Source organism: Balearica regulorum, chromosome 1, assembly GCF_011004875.1.
Source record: "Balearica regulorum gibbericeps isolate bBalReg1 chromosome 1, bBalReg1.pri, whole genome shotgun sequence".
In the NCBI taxonomy this organism is placed as follows: domain Eukaryota; kingdom Metazoa; phylum Chordata; class Aves; order Gruiformes; family Gruidae; genus Balearica; species Balearica regulorum.
In genome coordinates, this window is record NC_046184.1 from 41,199,024 (window position 1) to 41,217,035 (window position 18,012).

The following is an 18,012-nucleotide window of genomic DNA, read 5'->3' on the forward strand; positions in this document are numbered from 1 at the left end:
CCGGAAGAATGGATAGGAGATGATGAACAGCTGTCTGTTGTCTGTCATGTAATATTGATCACATACCTCATTTCAACTACCAGTAATGAAGAGGGTCCAAGTTAATGACTACCATTATGATATCTTGGCATATCACTTAAATTTTTCAATAAAATTAACCTTGTGTGTGTGTTATCTGAGAGAAGTGAAACCATGGCAGTTTTGAAATAGCTGCGTATATTGCCATCAAGAAATATTGGGTTTTTTGTGGTAGTTTGAATAACAATTTCCCAAAGGAGTACACCCCCTGCCTTGCACTAGAGTTCACCAGGGATGGTTGGTTGCTGATGGAAGAGTTTCTTCCTTCATGCACATGCAGAAGGACAAGAGAGAGAATTACTAATTCTTGCATCCTCTTTGCTACCATGTCTGTGACCTCATCAAGGTATTGCAGGATGCCAATTGGCATTTTCAGTGGTATAAGAGGCCACTGTCCAGTCTCGTGAGAGCCACTGAATGTAGGATGCTTTGGTTGCTGCTCTCTATACATCCTGGTCGTGTCTGGTTACATAGCAGAGATAGTGAGGCATGGAGATCTCTAATTGTTCAATATGCTGAGCAGGATTACTTCAGATAATTGCAGATCATCCCAACTGCTGGCAACAGAGCTCATTCTGTCCACTCTTCACAACACCAAGGTGGAGAGACACACTGGAAATTACAACTATGCAGCATCTCTGAGATGCAATTCATTGTTCTTTGCAACAAATGCTGTAGAGAGGACATTGCCAGGTCTTGGCAACTTGCCTGACAAAGTGCATAATCTCCAAGATGTTTCGTATTCATTGTAGCTCTTCACACCTGTTTGTAGAAAGTATATAGTCATAGTTTTGGAAGGTTTTCATTTTGCAAGTGCTTCTGCCAGTCTCTCTTCTCCTTAACCAGTTGCCATAGCATTGATGTAAGCATTTTTCTGCTCATCAGTTCATATACCAGCCATCAGATGACCCTTTTACTGGCTCAGTTTGTCTGGGCTTGTGAAATGGAGTTGTCTCTTTTGCTCTGAGTGCTGCACAGATATGTTACCACCACCTTTCTCCCTGTTCATTCCCATAGCCATGGATGAGGCTGCTCTGCTTCAGGCAAGTCACAGCTATTGAGCCTCTGAAAACCAAACCAGTCACAAAGAAAGGAGACGTCTCATGTTTAGCCTTCCTATCCATGTTGAAGTCAGAGACATCACACTAAGATCGCTACAATGCTCTTTGTGTTACAGTCTTGGAGATCCGCTGAATGATAGATTTCACCAGCACTGTGGAAATCTTTTGCGTTATGAACTTCTGCTCTGTCATAGATCCAGGGCTTGTTTCTGTTCCTCCTAGATAAGTTGCCTCTTTTGTGGTCACTATAATGATGTAGGAACATAATGTCCACAGTGTTTTGGGATCAGCCCAAAATCAGTAGTGGGTAAAAAGTCAAGGACCAGCTTTGAACTCAGCCCATCCCCAGATGATGACTGCTTAGCAGGGCTTGTGGGAAGGTGTTGGCGATTGCTGCTGAAGGCATGCTAAGTGTGGAAGCACAGGCTCACCTGTCGCATTTCTGCATATCCAGGAGAAGTGACCTTAACCTCAAGTGAGGAGGTTTAGCTAACATCCATTTCAAACAGGTGAGCAAGGCTTTGGAAAAAAAGACATACTTTCCATTCCCTGGGCATGATTGTTCTGGCGCTCAGGCTCCAGGTAGGAAACATCTCCATGCCGCTCAGCAAGTGCTGCTGAACTGACCCATGCAGCTTTACAGTCTGCCTCCTGCCCTTTCCATCCCCACCTCCTGTACCTTGACTGATTTGTTATGTCCCAGGGAAATATTCTTCTGATGGACCTCCCTGCCTCTGGTAAAGTGACTCTCATTCATACTCCTCGTAGTATCTCCACAGGATTGCCAAGAGATGGGGGAAGGAAAGTTCAACAGGGCAATTGCCTTCCAAACAGCAAGTCCCAATTTACTATATCATGCCACCTCCTACTAGATAGTCTCTGCTTTAACTATAAGCCCCTTGGCAGTCTGATTATCTTCCATGAAGTGTTTTGTAGAAGACAGTTTCTTCTGAGCTGGGGTTTGCTGGCTGCACAGTGGGGAGCAGAGCACTAGTGCAGCATTAGAAAAATACCCTTTCTTTTCCTTTCTGAGACTGAGCTGCTGAGCTTGACCTGTGTTGCTTCCAGACTCCACTCTTTCATCTTTCGAAACCGGGAGGAAGGGAAACACTGTGAAGTAAAATAATGTATAGATCCTGCTTTACAACTTTAGCCAGCCATAGTGAGGACCAGGGATACAAGACCTGCAGTCCTGGCGTGACTTTGACAATGAGGCAGAATCACTCCTTTTATTCTAGCAGCTGAGCAAAGATCCTAACAGAAGACTGCTGCTTACATTCTGTATCAGATTACCTTAGACATTAGCAGTCTCATCATATAGGAATGTTAATGGATGGAAGGGTAGTCTGAAGAAAGAGTGTGTGAGACAGAACATGATCATATTTACTGATGTGGTCCATTTACTGTGGTGTTCTCCATACCAAAACATTTTTTTCAACATGGAGATAGAGCAACATGGCAAGTGAGACAGAAACAACTTTTTCTTCTGTTTTGCCTTCTCCCTGTATGAAATGTTCTTGCAAAAAGATTTGCAGAATTTAGTTAAAGCCAGTACCTTTTCACAAAATATTGTGATTGTGATGAAATTCCTCATCGAACATTTTCTTTGTCAGGAAAATTTCACTTGCTGTTGTTGGCATGAAATTGTGCTACTTTTGTGCAGTTATTTTTACCGGAAAATTGAGTCAGTTCTCCCAGTAGGATTTCTACCAGCATAAACCGATTTCCTAGTATGCTAGGGGTTGTATAAAATGAAGAGTTAAAATAACAACTGTGAGTCTGAACACTTGAAACGGTAGTAGAACTGTGTTTAGCCCACGCTCTTGTCAGCACTGGAGCAGTGTCTTGCAGAGGAGTGCCCTTTGCCCAGACCTGCCTTACGAGGTGCTCGTGTTGCCGTGCGGAGGAGCAGGCTTCCATCATTCCTGCTGGTTTTGATGGAGTTGAAGTTGCTCGAGAGCTGGGAGAGCTCAGAACTTCAAGCCACGTGCAGTTAGCACCAGCTGGAGGACTGTCTCACACTTCCAGAGCAGAGAAAATGAGAGTCAGACCCTAACTGATTTTCTTACTTCAAAGCAAATGTCATAAAATTTAACCATTTCCTCTTAAATGTCTCCTCTATGTATATGGCAAAACTGGAAGTTTCAGAGCAGTGTTATTTTCTGAGGTTTCCAGACAAAACATGACCATGGAAAAATACTTCCTGATGGAAGAAGATTAAAAAAATTTCCCTTTAATCTCAAATACAACTGTATGTAGATATTAGATTGAATTTTAAGAGGTAAACTAATACCATAAGAGATTTCTTCCCAAATGAAATCCTTGTTGTTGTTTAGAAAGTCATGAATGGTTTAATACCGGGTTTAACACTGAATGACTACCTTTTCCCTAACTATAATACTTTTAACAGGAAACTAATGAATGTGTTTGTGGTTAAGTGGAGAAATTGCCCAGGTGTATAGAAATTTTCAGTGCTGTAATTGCCAAAAGAAAGAATTTCTGTAATAGTAAGGCATGAGAATTGACAGACTCAAACATCAAATTCCAGTAAATTATATAGAACTATGTGAAGCACATACATCAGGCAGTCCCTTAAAATACCCACCTGCTTATATGAGCTGGAAAGGCGTGAAAGATTCCTGTCCTGTATTTCAGGAAAAGGTCAACACATGAGTGGTCTTATTGAAAAATAATAGCAAGGGGTTATGGTTGGATTTAAACTGACCAAAACAGTAATAACGCCGTCGAGCTTTGAAAAGACACTGTTCTCCATTAAAGCAATATGTGCTGGAGGTGTTGTGCAGCTGTTACTTGTGAAATAGGTTATTTTGAACTTGTCATATTTAACTGGCAAGTATCATTCTGTACTCTATTACAGCATAAGTAATTTCCTCAGTTTGGAGATCAAAATTTAATACAAATACTCAAAGAAGAAAAAAATGTATGTAGGTTTTTTATTACATCTGATTTTGAAAATTTCCATTGAATGTATTTATTTACCCAGATATTGATTAATGTTGCTCATAGCCCATTTGGTATGCTTTTAGGTATCATAGAGATGCAGGGATTAACCAGTTACAAGTAGCTACTTTCAGTGATGGTGTCATTTGAAGGTTAGTTTGCAAGAGGAGAGCATGGGCAGAAAGCAGTACTGTGTTAAGGTGGTAGGATTTTCTGCCAGGCGTGGGCAGCCTGCTCCTGACCCCACATGGCAGTATGCCCCTGAGGACCCAGAGAAACTCTAAAAGTTGTTGTTTCCCTCAGCGGTCTCTCCTCGATATAGAAGTGCGTATTTTTGCTGTTGCTCTTAAGAAACCCACTTGGTCGATATGGAAAATAGCTGAGATTTGGGGTGACAGGTTGTTGGGGTGACAGGTTACTCAGTGTAACCACCACACTGAGTAAACTAAATAGGATGGGGTAGATCCAGATTCAGATTCCTTCTCTCTCTGTTTTGCAGGAGATCCAAACCTGTTCTAAGAAAGTGCCTTTATCACTATGCTGTAAATTGTTACGATCTTTTACAGTATTTCTACAGTAATCTTTTTCTTTGTATAAGATTCAGTGATTTACACAGGAACCAGGATTCAAGTCTTCTCTAAGTAGGCTGGAGCAGCTAGGTGATTCTGACTTCAGGTCCAGGGAAAAAAAGGATTTAAACAGAAGAGCAACTTCAGTATAGCAGTCTAAGAGAGTTTGCTTAGGACTGAGCTACATAGCCCAGCGTGTAACAGATCCCTGTGGAAGGAAGGACACCCGGTGTCAAAACCTCGTTCCAAATCAGATTGCGTGGCAAAAGCAGCTTGGGCGCTTTGGCGGTATGAATGCTTGGGAAGCCCACGGAGTTGTAGGACTTAATTCTGGTTTTCTCAGTCCCATTTGTGCAGGATATGTTGGCTCCTAAAGAATGTGTCTGCTTGGTGGTTTCTCACAGACAACTTAATGGATGTAATCAATATTTTAACTAAAACCAGGGGTCTGTATTTTTTTTTTCCTAATTGTTTATATAGAATAATTAAATCGAACTGGTGCAAGTCAGTTAGACAAACTGTAAAAGAGCAATACGAATTGAATTGAATAGGCAACAACTGAGTTATTCTGGACTTAGCATTTCTAAGATGTGTATTTTTAAGTAATTTTAATGATATCGGAACTACGTAGGTGAGAAGAGGACTTTCTTTTTAATCCTGCAGCTTTTTATCTGAATTTGTGTGCATAACGCAACTCCATGAATTTAAAGTTAAACATATAATTAGGTGGGTTTAGGATTGGGGTCTTGCTGCTCTTTGTATTTTTTGCACCTTAAAATGATAGTTATTTGTGTGTTTGCTAGAGATATTTAGTGAAGGGAGAAGCATAACTTTTATCTGTAGTCCTAGTCATCTATTATTTCCTCAGAAATTACATTTTTATAAGAAAGGCTGAAACAAATCAATTTCTTCAGTAAGTCTAGATACTAGATAGTAAGTGCAAATTGTTAAGACTGTATTGTTCACTTTTTTCCCCATTCGTTACTTTCAGAGAATTCAAGCACACCAAACAATTCCCTGATGGAATTATGTTTAAAACAAATTTTATGTATTTCTTTTTATTTTTAAAAATGCATGAGAAGACTGTTCCTTTTGTCAACGGTGTACAAACTAATTTTATTATAGTAGGAAAAAAATTACTTAATTTTTAGTGAGTTCGGGTGGACGATCAGTTTTGTCAGAATAATTCACTAGATTGAAGGCTTCTTCAAGAGACATTGCAGCCTGAGGCTTCATTCCATGATGATTCTTTCCATAGTGAAAGAACTGTGTGTTGTGAGTTCAGGGTGTTTTTGTTGTTGAAATCCCTAGTCCTGCAAATAGTTGTGGGCTGCCTGACTGTACAAAGACTGGAATAAATTTAGACTTTCAGCCTCAAAGTGATTACTTACTTAAAAAGAGAGGAAAGAGGAAGAACGGGTTAGTTGATAGAAGGTTAATTGGTCTAGCTCTAAAGGGGAGCCTCTCAGTGGTTAATAACTAGAAGCTGTACAACTGGAAATACTTTAATTTAAAATCCAATATAAAAGCTTCATTGACTACATGCAGAAACACTTAAGAATTTATTTTTTTTAAGCACAGGTTTAGTCTTCTCTCTATAGCACATCCATTGAATTATTGGAGTTATGGTGGTAGAAAAAGCTATTTTAGCATGGCCAGAATCAGGATGCCAGACTTAAAATGGGCACCTCTCATATAAATGGTATTTGCCAGAAAAAACCCCACCCTTGGAGTTCTGTGTGGGTAAAAGGTCCCCATAGGAATGTCAGCCGGTGTCTCTCTATGTCAGAACAGATAAAGAAAATCAGTAATTAAACACAATGTATTTTGTTAGTCTTTGAATTAATTTTACTGCCTTCATGGATGTTTAAAGAAGGAGAGAATTTAACAGATATGTCTTTAGAATTTTTAAATTTAAAACAAAGTCCCCTTCCCATCTTGTTCTTTGTTTCCAGAACACCACAGAATTCCTGCTTTGGAAGAGGCAAGTTGGTTGCTGGGGAACATCAACCAGACTGGCTACTTTAGAGTTAATTATGATATTAGGAATTGGAGGCTGCTAATTAATCAGCTAACAAGGAACCATGAGGTAAGCTCCTCTTCTCATCCCTAAAATCTGCTTTGGTAGGTGAACCTTCACTGTTTCATCATCCTAAATGGTTCAATTTTTCTGCTTGCCCCTCACAGGTTATCTCTGTCAGTAATCGAGCAGGCTTGATCGATGATGCATTCAATCTAGCCAGGTATGTTTTCCTGAAGATAATCTATCCTCATACACATTGCTGCAATAACTCATGCAATCATTAACTCAGCAGTTGAGTGTGTTTCGAAGTTAAATACGTTTTAAACACACTTTAGTTCTTTTCCCCTCCCATTTTTTTGGTAGGGCACGTAAACATGGTCTGTAGCACATTCACTGCTCTTGATCAATAATTGCCGTAGGGTATTTCCGAGTCTGGAGAGGTCTGATCAATTTTGCAGCAAGTTCAATTTAACACTTTGGAGATAAATAATGTCTTTCCTCTTTCTCTAATGAATGAGGGGTTTTTTCTTCTGTCTCTCCCTAATGCCCCACCTCTCCTTTTTTTATAACTGACCCTTATGCTGTATTTAATTTGTGATGGATGGCGCCTTCAAGCTTCAGGATTTTTTTTTTCCCTGACTTGTACTGTTACATCATTTTTACAGTATCTTTCTTTTCTTGTAATCTGCTGGAACAGACTCTTTTTCTGCATGATGCTTTTCAAACAGAATGGAAAATCAGAGTTCCATTGAGTATTTCTGGAATATATAAAACATTTTGTGTTTTACTACGATCAGAGTTAATAATTAGCACATATAGTGCTGGTTAGGTGATGCCTTCTTTACAAATTGAGGCAATGGAATTGTCCCCCTTTTGAAATCAGGACATCCAATATGTTGGTAGTCAAAGTGTAAAATGAGAGGAAAGTAGTGGAACATTTCAAACTTTTTGATTCTTGAGGTACCTGGGAACATTGCATCAGTAATACACTATGATGTCAAAGGCAGCGTGAAAATAATTCCTGATATTACTGGCTTTTCTGTTTCCTAGTGTATTTATAGCCATATTTGAGCAGGGGCTCGCAAACATCTGCAGTACTGAGGTACATTTCACTACAGACGGTCACTGGAGATGTTTGAGATTCAGGCACAGTGTCACACAGAAATGATGGCTCAGTGATGTTCCAGCATCACTGCAGTAAAACACAGTTGTGTGCCCTACCACTCTGTTCCTGCTGCCAGTGCTAGACTGAATATATTACATAAACTAGTCATTAGCCCTTATTTAACAATCCAGAGATGTAGTAGGGAAGGAGGCTTCATGGGGAGAGGAGGAGTGCTTTTTGCACCGTCCTTCATTCTTGCCTTGTGGCATCTTCCCGTTGGCAACAGTAAAAGACTAGAAATAGGTCATCACTTCAGACTTTAGTGTACCGTGATTTGTGTGCTCCCTGGCTAGTAGAATATGGCAGAGTATTCTGAAATATCTAGACTGTTAGAAGAAGTACTAAATGATCAGTGATGTAACAGTCCCTTCCAATTTTATTTGGTTTTGTCACCTCAGAGATGTAGTGTGCAGTTGCACAGAATCAGTGTGGAGCTTTCTTCTTTTTCCATGCACTGAACGCAGTCAGATGTGGCTAGACTTCTCTGAAAATCTAGATACTGAAAAAAGCTGTTTTTTTAAGCCAGTTCTTATAGGTGTGTGTTTTTCTTCTGAGTCAGTACTGAGCCAGTGCTCTAGGATGTCTTGTTCATGAAGCATAAAGGCAAGGCCTTGATGAAAGGCGCAACCTGCATCATCCGGCCAAGTTTTGTCTACCTAAAAACCACCCAGAGATTAGATGAGTAACACCTTCCCCACTTGCTTTCCAAAGCAGTTTTATGGTGATACTGGATCCTGCTGCTTTTTTGGAGGTAACTACGCCAGAGCACTGTGAAGTCTTTCACAAGATTTCACATTGTGAAAACTTGACGTTCTTTTGTTAATGATGAGCTGCAGCGGACTGCTGCTGCTTTTCTTACTCATGCACCATGGAAAAAAGTAGTTGAGCTAAATATCTACAGCGTATACACGTGTGCATATGTACTTTCCTCATTACTTATGAGGAAATATTCTTCTAACAGGGATATAGTAGCTATATTCCCATTTCTTTTAAATCTCTGCACAGACTCCTGTCAGTAGTGTTACCCTGAGTATGTGCCTTACAAGCCAGTCTGGGCAGAGGAAAGATCTGCATGTTTGCAAACAGTAGATTTATGCTCTGTATTTGAAGAATAGCAATAAGATGTATGGACCTGGCTAAACTTACCATGTAAGGTATACTTTTTGTTGATCTTTTTTTTACTTTATTCCTCTATCATCTTTCCCATGAAAAAAACCCACAAAACAGTTATACTGATGCTGAAGTTAGTCTAATTGGCTAGCTGACTGTGTGGTACCTTTTTAAGAAAAGTTTGGTATTTTTTGTTTTTATTTCCCCTCTCCGAGACAAAGAAAGATCAGGAATAGGCCTAATCCTTGCTCTGTTCCTTTATCATGAGTAGGACTAGAGAGGCATTAAGAGACGTAGGAGTGTGTTGGGGGCAGACCTTGATGGCAGAGCACCTGAACTGCTGGGAGTACGAAAGCAGATGGAGAAGCTCTTGCTGGGGGAATAGCACACTGATGCAGCAGCGCAGCACAGCTGCCCCTGCTGTGTCAGGTGCTCCGATGTGATGCAGCCGCATTCATAAAACAAGCTCCAAGGGCTGTCAAAATCACATAGACCTTTTCAATTTCCTCAACAAAACAGTGTTCGGAAGGCCACCACCAGCCTGAAAGCAGCTTAGCTTTCCCCTGCTTGGCTGGGAGGCGCAGCGCAGAAAGTCAGTTCACTTTCTTTTGGAGCAGTACCATGGTTTGGATGTTACCTGCCTCGTGGATGCAGTGCCGATTCAATCTTGTCTCCAATGCACAGCATGTTTCTCCCTACCCATATAATGTTACGTGATGGGGAGATTAAATGCGTACGACTGTCTCTGTGACATGAGAAAAGGTGAGTAGCCTTATTGACCAGCCATAGAAGTAGTAGTTGGTAGTCTAGACCTGACTTCTGAGAAGATTGGCTGGTTTTAAGGGTAATTCAGTCCTCAGTTGTGGTCCCTAGTTGCACTTGTCTGAAAACAACACATTTTGAGAGAGGGAAGAGAACCGCAGAATACATACTTCTGTTTTAATCCCTAGCTACTATTTTCAGTGATAAAATAATGCAAAAATGAAAACATAACTTCTTAAATTCATGCTGGTCCTTTTTAAAAGAATTTCTGACCTAAACAGTTCTTTTTACTGTACTGAAGAAACTGTATTTCTTCAAAATACCCTATCCTTAGAAACTTCTGAAGTACTTCATACTGTATTGTTGAACTTGATACATTCTACATCAGAAGGGTTTGACTCAATTTTTCCACTAATATGATATGTCCTAATATGATATTTCTATGTAGTTTTACTGCTAATTGATTTTGTTCATGGAACAAGTACAGGTCTTATCTGTACTAAAATTTAATAATACTTAGATCTGGAGAAAGATGAAAAAATTGCTCATATAAATTATTTTGGAGCACCACATTTTATTTTATTTTTTTAAAGAAGGTGTGTTTGTTTGATTTCATTCCTTCAAAATGTTTATTATCCTTTTACTGTCCAGCATAATGATTTCTCAAAAATAAACAATATAAATGAAGTGATATCTTCAAGGAATATTTTAAGCTCTATAACTTTAATTTCATAAAGTTTTGCCCATTTTATATGGAAATATATTCCTTCTTCTTCCTTCCTGGTGTATTTTGGTTCCATAAAATTAATCAAGCAGAGTTGAATTGAATAATAAGAATAAAAGAAAGCTGCAGCTTGCCCACTGTCTGAATTCTCACAAGCTTGTTTTTTTTCAGATTTTTAAGCGTAATTCTGTTCTCAACCGTAGTACATGCACATGCCTGGAGGATCTAGAGAGCTGTAGCCCTGGCAGTACCGTAGCTTATAGAAATACATGCCCCAATTTCTTGAGCAAGAATAGCACCTTGGCACTCTTTCTTCCTTTCTTCTTGAAGACCCTTTATCTTTTGGGGATGTTTTGTATGAAATTTCTGTACAATTTGAAAATATGTTGATTGTAGTAAATTGGATGTGTTGACTGAGAAAGCAGAGAGAAGACAAATAGAACTGTGGTTCTTTTCTAAGCTTAAACTGAGCAGAGGGCAGTTTAGATAGCTCCAATAAGTACTGTCACAGGAAGTAACAAAGATCCTACTGTTTCTTGAGAGTATTAGTAATGTTGTCAGCTTCTCCTGTCTTTCTCTTTCCTTAGAATAAGGGGTCAGTTAGTGGGTATGTGGGATGGGATGCCTCCCACTTTTCTTTAGGCATCCCAAAGGTAGACCTGTAAATCTGAGCGTGTCACCTTGCAGTGCTCTAATGGTTAATGAAGACAGACGTGTACCTGACCTCTTAAAACCACTTAACCACATAGGATAAGATAAATTACCCTCCTAATGTCAGGAGTGTTGTGTCATCCCTAGTTCTTCCTTGCTGGACTCTCAATCTTCATGTTCACTTCCCCTTATTAAACTGGTTGACTTAATCCAATATTATGTCAGAGAAATAGGTCTGGTTTGTATTCAGTGTTAATCAGTGTTGGATCAGATGTGACTGCAGCTACCCATTGTACTGTCATCCAATAGTTATTGCTCTTTCCAGTTCTGGAAGTATCCATCAGTTTCATCTCCTGAAACCTAATGTGTGCCTCATACCACTTTGATCCTGCCTTGCACCATAATCAGCTCACCGTGTTAAGGTGGCAGGTGCTTGGTTTACATGCCAGTTACTCAGGAAAACGTTTTTTTGATGCTCACAATCTGTATTGCCATCAATTAGTATCTTGTCTTCTGTTCTGTAGTTGAAGAGATAGTGGTGGAGTTCCTCAGATACTCAGATTTTCCTGACAGTTCCCTTTTGGGTGGGTCATAGGCCTAGTGATGGTGCAGTGCATGTCAAGACTACACTCATTGGTTATACGTTAGCAAAGGCCAAAGATAAAACTTGACAGTTTTTTCATGTTTCTTAGCAACATTTCTTTGATGTTTATCAGGAGCTTTTTTTTTTAACTGGATTCATGACAAAACATGAAGTGGTGGTGTTAAATAATCGTTCTTCTGCTCCAGGGATGGACGGTCACGTTGCAGTGCTGTCCATTTCCTTTCACAGATTAGGGGGAGAGTGACCTATAGTCTCTTCAGTTGAAGGGTTTTTTTAGGCTAGAAGCGCCTGCCTCTGTAGACTTCACAAATATAGGGAACTGTATCAGAAATGAGCAACGACAAAAAAAATATACCTTCAGAATTTTCTGTGAACTAAGTGACTTCCCTGCTGCAGATGGCCTTCATGAGAGTTCCTCTCTCTCAAAATTTCATTCACCAGGCCAAAACCAGGAACTTGGTGCATATATATGATGAGTTATGATGATTGTTTTCCTGCCATTAATCAGTTCTTCTTGGCTTGCTTCTTTCCAAGCTGTGAGTTCTGCTGACTCTAGAAAACCAAAATCTGAGGTTAAGGGAAAGGCAGTGCCAACCTACCTTTCAATATATAAATCCAGATTCTCTCCCTTGACACAAATTCATCTTTAACAGCTGGTGCGTTTGACTCCAAGGTTGATTCCAGAAGTAAAATATCAAAGAAAGATAGTGCTCACTCCAGATCACCTTCTCACCAACTTGAAAAGAGAAATTAATTTAAAACCTAAGTCTCAGTTAACCAAGTATAGCCTTTGGGATCTGGAAAATCATGTCTTTAGGACCCCTTGTTTTATTTATTTCTTTTCTGGAAGCTGAGAGTTATATTTTAACTAAGCCTCTAATTTATACACTTCCATATAAAATCCAGAATTAATACTGCTGAATTGGAAGAATATTTTCTTGACGTTTCTGGTGGAAATATGTGCATAACAATACTAAGCTATGGAGTTGAAGTGATCTTCATTGTTGTTATCCTTCTCCAGAAATTAGGATTTCATTTATTGTAGCATTTGAAGTCTTCCAACATATCTGGACTAATTGGTTCCATGTTACATTTGTTTGTGTTACTTGAAGTCCTGTGTTACTTGAAGTCCTGTTCAATGTAATGTCAGGAAAAGTCAAGGCATTTAAGGCCCATTTAAAATTCTGGGGCTGGGTAATAAGTGGGTGACAAAGGTAGAAGTTCTCATCTAGCCAAATTAAGGTACTTCAAAATATTTCAAAATTTCAACAGCCACATCCAGGGTTGTTGACCTTGTTTTGTTTGGATATTCATAAACAATCTTGTAGGGTCCATTTAAATGAATAAACTGTAGTTTAACTCCAGCCTTCATTATTACTGCTGATTGCATTTGCTGATAGTTCAACACAGAGGCAAACAACAGATATGTTAAGCAGCTCCCTTAATTAGTGCCTCTGAGTACCAGCTAAGGGAGCAACTATTAGATCGATAGTTTATATCACGCTTGATTAATAGTGGTATAGATTTACTATTTTAATAAATGAGGCCGCATCTAAATTATTTCAGCAGATGCCATAGTAACTCTATTTCACTGTCAGGCAAATTTTGGTGATGGTTTGCCAGCAATTGATTTAGTATGGCTTCCTACAAAAGTTTTTGGATTTCCTTTGACATAAATACTCTCTCAATGGGCCCGAGCAGCTGCGCCTTTTTTAGAGGAAATAGGAAGCTACAAATATTTTAAGGTAGCTGTCATTCATTCCGTATGCTGCATGTTAGTCCATATGATCTGTGATATAGCACAGCCTCGATATTTGCTTTACATAGAGATACACATTTCAGCTAACGTTTGCATATGTTTGTACAAGACGAATCAAAGCAATTCTTGAGATTCTGAAGTCAGCTTGGTATGGATGTGTCCATGTTGCAGTGCAGATGCCAGGGACTGCTGCATAATGATAGGGGAGGGGAACAGTCTGTGAAATTTGTTTTGGAAACATCAATTAAACCAGGTAATTGAATTACACTTCAAGAGAACGCTTAACTTGGAGTTCGTGGTTAAACAAGAGGAGGAGAATGGCATGAGTGGAGCTTGCTGAAGGCTTCTTAGCAACTTTGAGTATTGGAAAGGGGGCTGAGAGGTGCAAATATGGCTTCAGGAATCTGTGTGTTGGTGGGGTGGGGAAGTCTTCATCCAGCCTCACAATCTGTGCCATGCTGCCATATCCTCCTCTACCTAGCATACGCTTGTTCCCTGTACCTTCTCTCATCTACAGACCCCCTTTTCTTTCCCATAGCTGCCTGATGGTCAGCCCTTTTCCCCACCTCCCTCACCTGTCCTCTCACAATAAGCAGCTTTTTTTCCTTCTTACCTTTATTCCAGAACCCCATTACTTTTCTTTCTGAGGGTCTGGCAGGACTAGTATGGAGAGCAAGAGACCCTGTTGCTACCTTGGTCAAGGCAGCAGCAATGAGCCACCCTGAGAGGCTGGAGGTGCTCTAAACACCCTGTCCTTTCCCAATGTCAACAGTGGGTATATGAATAAAAGACAAGAACCAGCTTTTCTAGCTAGAAAGGACAATGCCGGTGCCTCATCAGCATACACAAGATAGTCTGCCACCTCAGGCTACTGACTACCTTGCCTGCTGTTTTGACCTGACTGCACCATTGCTTCTCAGAAATGATCCTACTTTTTGGACTCATCCGATTCCTGTTGGCCAGGATTGTGGTATGGAGGAGGTCTGGTCTTTGTCAGTGTATGCTCTATCTGCTTGGCAGAACATACTGCCAGAGTGGACTTTTGAATTCAAAGTCCACATTACGCTTTCAAGCTTTTTTTTTTCTTCATTTGGTGATTTTTATAAAGCAAATATTTAAACTGTAGACAAAGGTCCCTTTGCTTGAAAAATTTAAGAGAAGTCTTAGGAATCAATGTTGTATTAGTTTAGGTCCTTCCTATTTGGCTAGAAGTGTGTTTTCCTCTACCCTGAAATAAAGCAATAAATGACAGGAAGGGGCGTGTTATGACTAAGGCACTACACAGGGAGCAGAGAAACCTGGGCTGCTGTTTCTGCTGTAGACTTCCTAGGTGATCTTGGTAAAATCACTTAAACTGTTTGTGTCTGTTTTCTCTCTGTAAAAATGGAGATAAGAAAAGAGGTGGGGGTTTATGAGAATTTAAGAGAGTATTTTATTATAAATATGTTTATAGGGAATTGCTTTTACAGAAATAATATCCAATTCTGTAGGTATTCTGGCAAACAAAATTCAGATTGTATGTGTATTTTCAAGATCAGGTTTCTGTGCTGTCTATATGAAGTTTCTGGCTTTTAAACACATATTTCACTTGGCTGTCTGATATGCAAATTATAAACATTAGAACAGGAAAAAAGAGAGAGATGAAAAAGTATTATGCATAATAATAAACAAACTCAATTTTGAATTTGCTTAAACATGCTCTCATATATACCATTGCCTGTTGACAACTTAAGGAATAGAAGGGCTGTTTCATTCTACCCTTCCCAACAAAATCATCAGAATGAAAATAAATAACACTTTTAATAATTGAACCGTCTGAAATTGACATCTATTAGCCCCTGAAATACATTCAAATTTCTTTAGTTAATTTAAGTGTGTGAATGACATACTTCTCAAAAATTACGGTTTCATGATGATGGAAAACATGACATACCTAACTTACTGCATAGTCTTAATTTTCAGCAGTAAGATCTTTCATCTTGTACTACTCTTTTTTTAATTCCTTTTTATTTATTTTTTCATATGGGGAAGAATAAGAAAGGAGAAATAGTGAACTCCAGTTCAAAGGAATTGTTGCATTTTTACAAACAAGGAGGGTTTTAAGTTTGGGGTTTTTTTCTGTTTTCAACAAAGGTAATTAATTCAAATTAATATTAGCCTTTGCTTATGTAGCAAGTTTAAAACTGTGCAAGATAATTTAAACCATGTGATACTCTGATTGAATTTGAACTATTCTTTGTAGGATGCTTCAAATGCTCTTGTGTGGAGTTGAATGTCACTTGAAGAGTCCTCAAATATTTTGCATGTAAGAAAACATAATAATAAGCAGGCTTCACTTAAATGTGTCATACTCTCTGAATCCTTTGATCTTGGAGAGATTGAATCCTGATTAAATTTAGTACTTAAAATGAGCTTGTAAGCCAAATGTTGCCATTGTAGTTATCAAAGAGCAGATGTGCATTCCTGTCCTGTTTACATGGACATCCTTAGCTGGTACAAATTATAATGCCTCCATTAAGTCCCTTTGGATGTCTTAGAAAAGGAGAGTCCTTACCTGCTCCTACGTCAGCCCAACCCTGGGAGTGGAAGTTGAGGTAGAGCATTCTTTGATACTGGAGATTGCAGGATCTTTTTTCAGGTTGCGCATTAGTTTTCTATGAGAAAACATTCTTTTTCCAGCTTCCCTTGTTGAACATGGATGCCAGTCATCATAAGTTTTTAATCTTTGACTTCCTAGTCTTGCAGGAGTTGAAAGTGAAATCTGTGACTACGGGAGTTGTTAGTTTCCCTGTTGCACGGGTTGCCTTGCTCAAAGCCTTTTTTACGTGTCAGGTTTCAACTTACCTGTTTTTACTCAGCTGCCAAAGAACTGCTGTTAAAGAACTGTGGGAAAGAATATCCTGAATACATCAGTAGGGGCACCAGTCCTTGGTACAGCCAGAAGAAATGAATAAGGTTAGAAAAAGCCAAATATAGTTAAGTGTGAATGTTCATTGGCACCAGTTTCTCTGTGAATTATTCTAATCCACACACTCGACTTTAAGAGAATGAATCAATGAATAAGAATCCTAACTTATTTTAAACTGTCCCTTTATGGGGCTAATTATTCATATATTGCACATGCACAGAAACAGAACTGAAATTAATCTGAGTTCAGAACATCTATGTTCTGAAGAGCTGTGTTTTCCCCCTTCAAAATTATCCAGACAAAAAGCTAGTCGTGTTTTACATATTTCATAAGAAACAGACGATGCAGGATGAGTTTTAAACCAGCAGCAAGTAAATCACCTCATTTCCATTGTTTCAACAATGCAGACCAGTTTGCTGCCAGCTTGGATTTTCTAATTTTGATTTAAACACATGACTTATAATGACTTTGTTGGGTGGTGGGACTAAGGGATTTATGGCGCACTTGTGTGTGGGACTCTCATCGCTGTACGGCAACCCTGTCGGTTTTGTGACAGAGTCTGTTTGACTGGTGCTGGATTTATGATAGAAATAATTCAGAACAGAGTAATAATTTTCCCTTGGCAATTACACTACCATTTGGTACTTTGTCCCTAAGGGGAAAATGAATGTGCTGGGATCTGTCCATAAGTTCAGCGGCTCAGTGTAAAGAACAAATCAAGGTCAGAATGCAGCTGAATACACACTGATGTTTCATAATATCATCTAGATCTCCTACTTTTATCTGACTCATTAAAAACTCATGTAATTTAAAGATTATTTTTGATTGCTATGAGATTTTTAGTGGGAATGCTTTGTGAGGGATATTTCATTACCATGTTCAGTACTTTCTTTTCCTGTCCATTGCCTCTTTTCTCGGTAGCAATGGCCACCCTAGCAATTTCTTCAGTGTAAGTAGGATAGTACCTTGCTAAGGGTTGGTGCTTATGATATTATATAATGTCTTAAGCCACTTACTATATATGTTAACTTTTGAAACGTCTTTTTGCACCTCTGCCCTTGTCATAAAAATGGGATATCACCTTTTAACCACAGTTTGTCAGCAGCCTCTTTAGGCATGAAAAACCTGCTGGACCGGGATGTTTGTCTAGAGGTAACTTGTCTACTAACTATACCAGATCTTTTTGCTAGTCTGTGTTCCTGTTCTCCTGTTCTCCACTTTAGTTCAGCAGGCAACTGTGAAATTAGGAACACAGATGATAAGACAAACTTCATGTGATGCCATGTTTCTAACACATGCTAAAGTTTTTATGTGTAACAGTGGCTACGGAATGATTGACACGCTGATAAACTCAAGGAGAAGAACAATTATATAAAGAGTGATAAAACAACAAAGCGTCTCAAATGTGATCTTTTTGGTTAAATTTTGGGTTTGTACTCATGTTTTTTAAATGACTCAGTATGGAGAAGGCTAGCTAAGAAATGGCTTGTAGAGGCTCTTTTTTAAGTCTAGGCTCCTTTCTGTGTGACCAGTGATGTCAAGCAAATCCCTCTAATCTAGAATACAGTAAAGAGGGACCCCTGCTTTTTGTAGTTTATACTGAAGCTACATCAAGAACAGGTACTTTTAGGACAGGA

General features: G+C 39.2%; 1 protein-coding gene across 2 annotated transcripts in view; it reads left to right on the forward strand.

Moving 5' to 3' along the window:
- The window catches only part of TRHDE (thyrotropin releasing hormone degrading enzyme), a 224,835-nt gene that overhangs the window by 169,639 nt on the left and 37,184 nt on the right, over nucleotides 1-18,012 (forward strand). For both annotated transcript variants that reach the window (XM_075746924.1, XM_075746933.1), the window contains 2 exons: nucleotides 6,625-6,758; nucleotides 6,857-6,912. In XM_075746924.1, the coding sequence (XP_075603039.1) occupies nucleotides 6,625-6,758; nucleotides 6,857-6,912 (190 nt within the window). The remainder of the gene's footprint in view (nucleotides 1-6,624; nucleotides 6,759-6,856; nucleotides 6,913-18,012) is intronic.